This window comes from Protopterus annectens, chromosome 8.part0, assembly GCF_019279795.1.
Source record: "Protopterus annectens isolate FY-2018-M chromosome 8.part0, PAN1.0, whole genome shotgun sequence".
NCBI lineage: Eukaryota > Metazoa > Chordata > Ceratodontiformes > Protopteridae > Protopterus > Protopterus annectens.
Genome location: NC_056741.1, coordinates 1,014,137,539 through 1,014,149,512, shown reverse-complemented (window position 1 = coordinate 1,014,149,512; position 11,974 = coordinate 1,014,137,539). Strand labels below are relative to the sequence as shown.

The 11,974-nt window shown below is 41.3% G+C and overlaps 1 protein-coding gene across 1 annotated transcript; it reads right to left on the bottom strand.

Moving 5' to 3' along the window:
* Positions 1-7,340: 7,340 nt before the first annotated feature.
* On the bottom strand, positions 7,341-9,477 carry LOC122808057. Its single transcript, XM_044079040.1, has 2 exons — positions 7,986-9,477; positions 7,341-7,664 (listed from the first exon to the last, which is right to left on the bottom strand). The coding sequence occupies exons 1-2, from the start codon at positions 8,594-8,596 to the stop codon at positions 7,472-7,474; spliced, it is 804 nt and encodes a 267-aa protein (XP_043934975.1). The 5' UTR covers positions 8,597-9,477; the 3' UTR covers positions 7,341-7,471.
* Between the last annotated feature and the right edge of the window lie 2,497 nt (positions 9,478-11,974).

Sequence of the window (11,974 nt, the reverse complement as noted above, 5' to 3'; positions counted from 1 at the left end):
CACACCAGAATCATCATTTATGTTTAGCTATGATCAGGCAGTATGGATCAGTGTCGGACACTGCATTTCACATTTCTTGGGAAGGATTTACAAGTGTAATTCACTTACCTTACACAAGGTCACTGCAAACCAGTGCTGCAGCCCATTTCAGTGTCCAAGTACTAGTAGATGTTTGGAGAACTACTGTCCCAGTCAGTTCCAAGCTTGCACAATACGTCAGCCAGGCCACTTGTGTTTTCATGAAATAACAGGTTGCCAGGATACCACACATTACCGCTCCATGGATAAATCTGACCGTGATGGTTCTTGCACAACACCTGTCAGTAGAAGATAATATTCAGTTATTAATGTCATAGATTCCATGTCAATTTTTCTTCAGGTCATACCTTCCAGAGCAATTTTATCTTAATACTCATCCAACATACTATACCACGTCTCCAAAGACATGGTGTCAGTGTTCAGTGAAAGCTGGCTTTTGGTTACAATGTACAATTGTCAATCTTGACTTTGAACTATTGTCTGAAGCCTCTGTACCTCGTCAAGGTAGCCAGCATCACAGAGGTCCATTCACACCACAACACTACTGACAGCTGCAGTCAGAGCTGCACTCACATCACCATACTCAGCGCATACAAATCTTGCTTCCACTCACATGTACCATGTTATTAATGCTAGACACCCGACTTTTTCGAAGAATCAGTAATCAGTCACTACATATATTTAACTGCAGCTGTCCAAAAATCTGACTGAAACATGTATGGTACAACACCATTCAAGCAACTACCACAAACTGCTTTAACACAACACCCAAATGTGCAATATTTATATGCAACATTGTCCAATACATACCTATTTAACCATTTCTCGTAATAACTTTTCTAACTCACCATCATTCTCCGAATATCAGTTCCGTACCACACAGTATGTCAAGATAATGCACTACATGCTGTTCTCTCCATACTATGCTATTGGAAAAATATTCACTGCTACAAACACAGCTCCTCACGTTGACTATACATAGTGCCAACAATCCCCAATGCCAATAGCAACCCAATTCAGCATTGTGCCAATATCAATGTCTTCCATCAGACCAGCCTGTGACTTAGTAAATGACTAATTACAATACTTACAATAATTACAATAACCTCCAAGTTTTACTATTGGGCAAACCAAAATAGGTTACATATACTGAGGTACTTAACACTGCACAGCCCTGTTTCTTCAACTTGCCAAGTACACCTGTACTGTACAAAATTTGTGAAAAAGTGAATGTCAAAGTGAAAAGGATAATACATCACCTGCATCAAAATTTATTACTTTTATTTACATTTACTAGGAAAACAAGACTGGACACCACACAAATGAAAACAAGACTGGACACCACACAAATATTTAAGTACAGACATGGTAATAAATTAATAAAATTGATATAAATGCAAGTTAACAATGCGAGCCAAAGCCACAGACATTTTAGTGAGCTATGCATTCATACATACATAGGAGCATTGGTTACATCTCCGATGGCACATAAAATATTTGTATAATAGGAACAGTCAGCGCCGATGAATCTGTACACTGAGCCAGATATAAAGCACTGCTGGCTACAATGGAGGAAGCCAGTGCAGAGACTAGGAAGAAATGGTACGTAAAGTTTAGCAGTGATACCAGATACAGAGTGGGTAGTACAGATGGAAATACATGGTGGGGGTAAGATGCAAGGGGTGACTTATGGAATGTTAAAAATACACAGTACTGGTGACTGAAAGGAGATCTTAGGGAATGTTAAAAATACACAGTACTGGCATCGGTAGCAGATCAAAGATAGAAGTGAAACTTGGAGGGTCTGTACATGGCTGTGGGGGGCGAGATAGGTTAGCCACCACACAACACGGCACTTAATCCGACTGCCACCACACAACACGGCACTTAATCCGACGCCGCCACAACCACTTGTAATGTAGCGCATTAGGTCATTTTTACGCGGGAATTGGTTTAAGTCTTACTCACCTGCATTATATCAATACCAGGTCACAAGCATAGATTACCGTGATCACAGAAAGTCATTAATACGGTTACTCACCTGTATTATATTAATACCCAGTCTTCAGGCCGCAAGCATAGATTTCCATCATCACAGAAAGTCATTCATACGGTTACTCACCTGCTTCAGGCCGCAAGCATAGATTTCCGTTATCACAGAAAGTCAGTAATACGGTTACTCACCTGTATTATATTAATAACCAGTCTTCAGGCCGAAAGCATAGTTTCCCGTTATCACAGAAAGTCATTAATACGGTTACTCACCTGTATTATATTAATACCCAGTCTTCAGGCCGCAAGTATAGATTTCCATTATCAAAGTCATTAATACTTTTCACATGTACTCTTCATAAATTGGCTCCTCATGAACCAGCACACATTACCTACATGGCACTGTCAACATGCTCACCCAAATAAACATTACACTTCAAAAACTGTCATCAGCAACACCATGTCACAAATGTGACCAAGTACAAGAAGTCCTAGAAATTAATCAGTTAATGTAAAACCTTCGTATTCAGCCACACCAGATTCCAACTAAACACTACTAGTTGCATAATAAACGGTCAATGACTTTCACATATCACCATTCATTGATTACTTAAAACACCACAGATTTACATTATACCCAGACATGCTTGACACAACTATACGATACAAATCAAAATCCAGTTATTAAACTGGAAGACAGCAACACATCTCCGCGAATCCAGTATGTAAACTGCTACAACATTCAGCATCACTGTTCAGTCCACACACAGCATATACTACAGACATACGCAAGCTCCACACACACAGCATATACTACCAACATACATAAGCACCCGAGTAAACTGCAGGACTTGCTACTGTAAAAGATCGCCTTGCTTTCTCAATTACTTTTTCCAAATCTAGAAATGTGTTTTGCGATCACCCGTGTCTTCTCTGGTCGCTCACATCTAGCTATATTCTTTGGCAAAGTTGGTACCAACATGGGTGAAACTTCTAAAATGCCTCTTTTGGCTCGTACCACTTCTAACATGAGGTCATAAATGTAGTCGAACTTTCGCTTCTCAAAGATAGGTTTCGCCACCCATTCCTGTTTGGCCTTTGGGTACACCACTCTGTATCGAAGCTCTCCTTTAGAAGCTGACTTGGTGGTAGGGCATCGGACAACAGCTTGTTCCCGGTTGTGGTTCTCATTATGGTCAAGGATGGCAAGTATGATTCTTGCTTTCATTCCGGCAAAGCTGAAGTGCTCAAATTTGGGGCAGTACCGGCATAGTAATGCATGGAACACTTCGAGGTTTCCAGTGTGGCAGAACTTCGTGATGTGCTTCAGATCTTTAAGAAATGCAGGGTTTGCAACAATCTTCCTTAATGAGCTGTGACACGCATCATCTTCTTCGAGCCACTTCTTCTCATCTCCGTCTATCACTGGCATCTCGTGACCGCAACAGGAAACCTTCTTTGCACCACTCCAGCTGTGACGGTCTGTAACATGGTAGAGCAGAGACAACCATTTTTCCTCAAGGGCAACTTCATCTCCTTCACATGTTTCCGAACACCACCACAGATGATTGGAAATGCTATGGCACCACTGCAGTAATTCACGTCTACCTTGCCTTTTTCCTGCTTCACATACCTTCTTTGTCAGGCTTTTTGACATATGCCACACATCAAACTGATGTTCAATCGCTGGAAATTCCTTCCGCATCAAGAATCTAATCCCACGATGTCTGTCAGTTGCCACCAGTCGTACCTTTAGATTTTTATCCAGCAAATTAGTCATACATTTCTTGAAAGCTTTCTTCTCCAGTGCTACCGATGAAATTCCTATGGTAACCTGCTCCAGGTCAAAATCGATGATCTTTCCTGAATCCAAGTCCATCATACTATAGCAGCAATACTTTGCTGAGTATCCAGGACTGTCGCATCGCCCGTCTCCAGCTAGCCTGATTTCCTTGCCCTTTGCATCTTCCAGCAGCCGCCTCTGATGCTCAGTCCAGGTATGTTGCAACACTGGAAACAAGTACTCTCGTTGAATTGAATAGAAGGTTGTCTCGCCTATAAATTCCAGTCCTACATATGCACAGAATCGCGCAATATGGGCATATGTACTTCCACTGAAAAGTATAGACGATGCAAGCAGTAGATTTCCAGCTGGCATTCTACCTATTACCGGTTGACTTTGCCACTCCAGAACCTCATGTCCACTAATGCAAGACACCCTCACAAATACACAGGAACCCATCTTCAATCTTTTTCCACTTCCACTGCTGGTGTTTTGCATTGAGGACATGTCAGTTTCAAGAGTAGAGAATCAAGGCACGATTCGAATACAATGAACTTGGTCTCGCTTATCATTTTTCATCTTCGTCCAGTTCTTCAATTGTGTCTTCCATCTCCGAGGTTGACATGCTGTCAGAAGGGTAGCACCAGTCTGGATCCTTCTCATTGTCATCACTTCCACAGTGTGAAAATGAGGATTCACTAATCATGCTTGTCTGAAGAAGTTCTGCTGGAAGCTTCACTGGGGTACTGCAAGCCTTTATCTGTAGAGGTGTATATGTACAGGATCTACTTGTGGATGCCTCACTAACGCAATTAGCCTCCTGCTGAAGATCTTCAGTCACTCTCCTGCTACATGTTCCCAATTCTGTACAACTGTTAACTTCAAGTCCCGGTTCACAATTTTCCGTCTGAACAACTTTGGACTTTTTGACATACGTGTGGTCTGTCAATGGTGACACTGCAACCTCTGGAAACTGTACAGCTGCATCAATCATCTTACAACTTCGGCTTACCAGATCTAACTTTGCTTGCACTCCGACACTACGACCTTTATTTCCAAACTTTTTTTTTGTTTGACATGCCACCGTCTTCATATCACAAGTCTGAATTTCCATTGTGTATACCTCGATATCTTGCACCACCTCTTCCTCCAATTCTGCTGCTTGCACCTGCAATAGCATTGACATTAATAAGGTCATAGTCATAGAAGGTACCTTAAATATAGGAAGAAACGGAAGAGTATATCCACCGCAATGGCTGCTTTTCAATTGATGAAATTATACACATGGCAACCAATTTTCAGACATTAAACCAAATTGCCAAATTTCTTGGCGTTCTGAGCAGGTACCTCCCTTCAGATAACTTTGTTTTTATGTTTCACATTCTTATGTACATCTTTCAGTAATTTCCCCCTTAGTAAAAAAGCGTTAATAAAAATCTTCCTTAAATTGACTGTTTACTATGAATTATTAGTTAAGATACAAACGTGAATCTGCATAACACCATTTACACAATGCTGACATCAACATGCTGTGTCATCAACTCAAACCAGTTTTCCCTGAATCCAGGATTGCGTATCAATGACAGCCTACAAGCCTGTCAACACTTCACCATCTTTTGTGAAGAGCAGAGACATTCTTCCATGTCTACTGGACAACAGCAGTTCTCATATTGCCTATAGAAGTGAAGCTTACTGTGACATACATAAGCGTAGCAGTATAGCAAAGAAATGCTTGTCTAGTCTGTTTTCTGCAAGTACGGATGCCTGCTTACCTGCATGGGTTCTGCACAGGCCGGACTTTCTTCTGGTTGCTCTTCATCATTCTGCTGTACTAACTCAGCTGCTGGTTCACTTCGCTTACGTTTTGCTGTACGTTTTGCTGCACTGTCAGTCTGTCAGAGACAACACAGTCTAACCTCAACCACTCATCAACTGAAAGGTGACCAAAATCACAGCATGATACTCAAAAATAACCGAATGCAGCAAATACTTACCTTTCGGTCTCGCGACAGTTGTTCAGTCACAATCGCCGGCAATGTGGGCTGTGTGGTAGTTAGTAATTCATCAATAAGCTGCAATGGTCACAAAATTAATAGTTATAATACCCATTACGATGTCCACAGCACTTACTGGAAAGATTTGCGACTAAACAAATAAGTAAATATTTGAAGATTGCTTACATTTCTGTGTTGTTTGCGCCGAAGGCGACGTATTGTTGATGTCCGTGGATTTTTCATGGAGAAACCGAATAGTGTAGGCACCGCATTACTAATTAGTCTCCTAATTGGACGTCGTGGCTTCATGCCCTCTGGAAGTAACTGATGCATGAAATTCAGTTCAAACTGGCTCTCTTCAAAATGGTTTGAACACAGGAAATGCCGTGGCTTTACACTGGTTACCTCAGCTTTGACAAATTGGCTTACATTACCAACATCTGTGCCACAGTTAACCACCCATTGGGTACACTGTTTAATTTCACGTGGAAACCGATGGAATGATACACCGGGAGGCAGACAGTCTCGGCAAATACGGCAACCATATGCAAAGCACTGAGGCATGGCTGTTGTACACCTACAAGATAGAAAAATACATTGTGAACTGGACCGAATTGTCCCAGCATGTTGCAATTCATGACTCATTAGAAAATAATGAGTGACATTATGGGTATACTCGCATTCTAACTTCTGCTAAGTTAAGCACCATGGCTAATCTATTTCTCTATTAGAAAGCTAGCAAAAGAGAAGTAATTCATTACTCAGCGACACCAAATAGGCAAATGCCACGTATGGTGTGAATCCATCCATTAATTGACAGCAATATCCCACAGTCCATCCAGCAATGCTGAGCAAGACATCATATCCGCTAAAATGCACGCAATTACTCAGAGCACCTACCCACCATAACCGCAGTACCGTTGCATCTCTAAATGGCCTTGGTGCGAGTCGCCATTCAGACCATATACAAATCAAAGCACTTCTGTTAGCAAAATAAACTACAGTTAGTCTGCAATGCATCCATATTAACATGCGATATTGATTGCCTTTATCAGTACCATACTGAAAACCATACTTCAACTATGTCATTTATTGCTTTTGCAGGACTCAAGCAAACCAAGGAAGCTATCAGGAAATTGTACCGTATATCCACTTCAGGATGGATTACTGTAACATCTCAGCTGAACATACTGTGACCTACCATGAAAAATGAATTTTTACAAATAAGTTAGATGCACAGTGAAAACTGCACAATAGCGGCAAGAGGTTGCAGTGCCTAACCTCCCTTTATCCAGTACACATACATATTCCTAATAGCTCTGCTTTTACAGTGGCATCATGGTAGAATCCACAGCTACGTACGATAATGACTTCTACCACTGAGAGGTGTTTGTAGTTTAGTGGACATATGAATCAACCAACTTTCTGCATTACTGGCAAGACGCTACAGTGGTCTACATGAGTTGATCAGAAATGAAAATCTAATTGTTTTATGAAGACATTATTGGCTCGGCAATGATTACAGACACATCTTAATCTTCAAACACTTTATTGCTCTCCATTACAGTGCACATTCAGGAGTGTTACATTAATGTATAGCAGCATTCCTTTTATTTTAATCATTACAGCAGGATAAACAAACTTCGATGAACAGAAGTCCACATCAATGCTCAGAGAAAATCCATAGTCCTTCAAATGGTTGAAAGCCAGTGTAACAGTCATCTTCTTCAGCTGGAAATTCAGCTCTTATTCGTGCTACAACACACGCGGGAAGTATCATGCGATTTCCGAATCCAAGTTTGCGATTGTTGTGCACCCACAAGACATACGCTCTGTAAGCAAACAGGCGGTACAACCTGAAATAAAACAAATTTCAGTAAGTTGCACCATTTCATAAGCACTCATCAACATTTGTCCAGATATGCTTCTGAGCCTTCAGCAACTGAGACGGATTGGCTATGTGCATACATGTCAAGCAGCAATGATTTCACCAATGGTATTCAAGTTGCATGCAAGACTAACCACTTGCACATAAGAGGTCACATACAAACTGTATAGATATAATGCTTCTAACATGAATTGTTGCTAACTATGCCCTCCCTTTACACATTACAATATGCAGCACAAGCAGCCAGTCAGTCCCACTTGGGCATCAGTGTAATCATTGAAAAATTTACCTGTTTGTCCACTGTGCATGTCGGTATCTTCCTCTAAGCATACAGTGATACCTATATAGTAGCTCTAGAACGTGTGGTAATAAGCAAGCCGTCTCAAATTGGGGGTGGAAGGTGATGCATGTGTTACTTTCTGATCCCGAGTTTAGTTGTCTCCATTTTTCGATCGCGCGTGGTGATGACGCACAACAATGACATTCACGTTCTGTGGTCATAATTGTGCAGTGGCCACACAAGCACCACTGCATGTCCACTAGGCTATAGCCTTCAGGCTGTACTGTTGGCTCTTCACCGTCATTGCTGCTACTCATACGCCGTTTCCTCCTAGGCTCTCCTGGGCGATAGGTCGGCTCAAACTGATAACCCTGTCTTGAACTGTGACCTTGAAATGCCATGTCAACAGCGACACTAAAAAAAGAAGGGATAACTGGATCACGAAAGACTACATTATTCATCGGCATATACTCATTTACATGTGTAAAAAGTAAATCCAAAATACAAGGATTACAGATATATTGAAGCCATTCATCCGCTGAGCAGTTAACCAATGTCCGTAGATCAGGCATGTCCTGGAGAAATTTGTATTGGCTACTGTGCCCAGAAAGCATGTGCATTGCGAAGTGTAAAAGGCTACTTCGTTATCTTTACTGTCATGTGTCCAGTTCAGCTGTATGGGTTCATTACATGCACCAAGAGCAGTGAAAGTGTGGAAATAAGATTTGAAAGCACCAGGCAAAGCCCAATAAAAAAGTGAATGCCTAAATATATATATGAATGTTCAAAGCCTGCAAGAAATCAAAGTGGATTACTTCACTGGCAGGATGAACGCCAGCTGCCCTGGAAGACATTGTCTATCTTCCAGACAGAAGTATATAAGAGAGTAGTATTGCAAACGGGAATGGATGGCATAACACTAATTACATAGCTTCTCCACAATGACAGTCTGAGGAATGCAGCATCCTCCCACAAGTACCACAAAGTACAGTTTCAGTTTTCCAAAACTGACCATAAGAGTAGAAAGCACGACTATATGAATAAAGAAAATCATTGTGTTGTGCTACTAGCAGTGCTAGCAAACTTGGCATAATAAGAACCAAGACTTTTCCCTCACTCTCATGAAGACAGCCTTGTACCAATGCTGCACTCAAATCTGTAACTAAACATTAATCTAAATAAGGAAATACTCAGATTTTTCACAACTAGAATGTTACAGCTGACACTGACAAACATTGCAAGCTTAGAGGAAGGCCAGATAGAAATGTCATAATTTGAAGTGGTCAAAGCCTTTGTAAAAGTGTAAAACATCCTGTGACACAATTTAGTTGGAATATGTTGATGCACTGTTTTATCATGCTTAAACTGCTGTAAAGCCTCCTGATGGCGTCCTGAAACAGCTCCAGTGGATCCAGAATTTCACAAGCAGGCTGTTAACAGATACCACCTTACATATACATATCACATCTATGATTTTTCAAACAATTAATAATTTTTTTTTATTTATCATTTGTTGATCGGGAAAGTCCGACTAGGTTCCACAGAGCCTGTTCTCAGCGGAGGCCTGTGGAGAAATGCTCCATAAATAAATGTAATAAATGCCTAATACTTGCCTTAAAATTTTAATTCTCATTCTGATTTTAATTCTCTAATCTATCAGTTGCATCTTAGTTAATATATAGATTTTTTATTTTTACAAATAAACATTCACTACAGCACTAGCATTTCTCACTGGGAAAACATCTCCAGCAGTCCATCTACATACAATGTCAACATTAGCAGCCCTACAATACTATAATCCACAAAAATAAGCCAAACAATTTGTAATTAAGAATTCACATTACTGACTTAATAAAATGATTCTGAATAAGCTACAAGAGGGTCTCACCCAAACAAATAACTGGTGCCAGAAACATGGCCTCAAGCAAACAAATAACTGGTGCCAGAAACATGGCCTCAAGCTAAATGCAAAAAAAAAATGTACAATCCCCTTTGAGGAGAGTGATGTCCCCATAAATTATCACGTTAATAACAATGTTGTAAGCACGCAATCAGTCGTGAGGTGCTTGGGCACCCGGGTTGACAGAAACCTGACTTTTGACCAGCACATTGTCTCGGTTGTAAGGAAAGCTTTTACATGGCCCACCTCAATTAGTAAGGGTATCTCATCCAGGGACAAGGTCGTAACATCCCTGTATTCTTCCTTTAAAGTGCAATTATTGAACGCAGCACCCTTTTGGCACGTGCCTCAGCCAAACCACATGCCAAAAGAAAGAGTACAACCATTTCTAACAAAAAAAGTCAAAGGACTAAGATCCCTTAAGTTATCCAGACTAAAAAGCTTGCTTTTTAGTCTGTTTGGATAACTAAGTGAACTTAGTCCTTTGAATTTCCTGTTTGCACTTAATTTTAAAATAGTTTTCACAAAACTTGCTTATTTTCTGTCTTTGGCCTAGCACTCTTGTGTGGGGTCATTTACTGCACTGTTATAACTTGATATTACTTGTGAACCTCGCTCTCTCTGAAAAACAAAAACAAAACAAAAAAATCTTGCTTTTTTCCCACTTTACTGAGATTGAAAAAAGTTCCGTTACAGGCTTGCTGTTCTTGAACTGTTTGTAAGTTTGTGAGGCCATATTTGTCTTGGGCTAAAGGAAGGTCTCTCTGTTGATCAGTGGCAGTGAAAAACATTGAGCAGCTTCCCTGCCCCCCGTGGGAGTGGTTACTGACTTGAAACTGTAGTTTTATTGACCGTTTTGGGTCAATTCCTGGCTCTTTCCTGCCCCCTGCAATAAAGCACGCTTTAGCGCGGAGTTGCCACTTAGAGCAGCATCGGGCAGCACCGGTTTAACAAGATTAAACTTTTTCTGGCTCCATAAAGTCTGTTCTTCATTTTTTCCCTTAGAACTACTCTACTAGTAATCTAAACAGTATATCCCTTAACTAAAAAGCGCAGCACTTGTTCCTAAAAGCTTTTTTTTTTCCAAAAAAAAAAAAAAGCTCAGCACTTTTCTTAAAAGCATCTTCATTTCAGGTTAAGCACTTCTATATTATACAAAGTCCCTCACTAGCGAACCCCCCCCCCAGGAGTACCCACTTCCTTCCTAAGTCCTCTCTTATTCAGTTACACCCCTAACTTCTTAATTTCTCTAGCATGTCGAAGGGCCAGATGCTAGCGTCCTCTCCTGTCCAGTTGGTGGATCTGGGAATATTGAGGCAAGGTTACAATTGCCTCATGTACACAGACAGCCCTCTCCTCCTCCCACATAACAGAAATACTTGCGAGAGATGCAGCTATTTAGCCAAACTGGAGGGTGAGCTCTCTCAACTCAGGACTGGCAAGACCAGACAGGAGAAGGCAACTACACACACCACAAAACCAAGGACTGGCAAGACCAGACAGGAGGAGAAGGCAACTACACACACCACAAAACAGTCTCACATAAAGCTATCACAACAATGAATCAAACACAAACACAGACATACCCGGAGGCTCTGAGCAAAAATTTACCTAAACAGCAGAGGTCCCCAAAGCAGACACCCAAGCAACTGCCACCTCATGACACACCACAGGCAACACAAACCACAAAATCAGTGTGCAAAGCAGTCAGAGCCCTTAAGGCCAAATAGAACACCAAACATACTTGTCATAGGTGACTCCATAGTCAGACACACTGACGTCCCACTCACCAGGCTGAACAAGGAGAGGGTCACAGTAAGCTGCCTATCGGGCGCTAGAATCCGCCACATAACACAAGCACTCGGGTCACTCCACAGCAAGTACAAATATGACCATTGTCCATGCTGGTGTGAACAACCTGAGATGTACCTCCCTGGACTACATGAAAAGAGACAGAGGAGCTCCCTGATTATGTAGCCCAGGCAGGTATGACCCAGACCCTGAGCAGTATCCTTCCTTCACCAAGAAGGATGCCACAATATAGAGACAAGATGATCAGCTTTAACAATTGGCTTAATTTCTGGTGTCATTCAAAGGG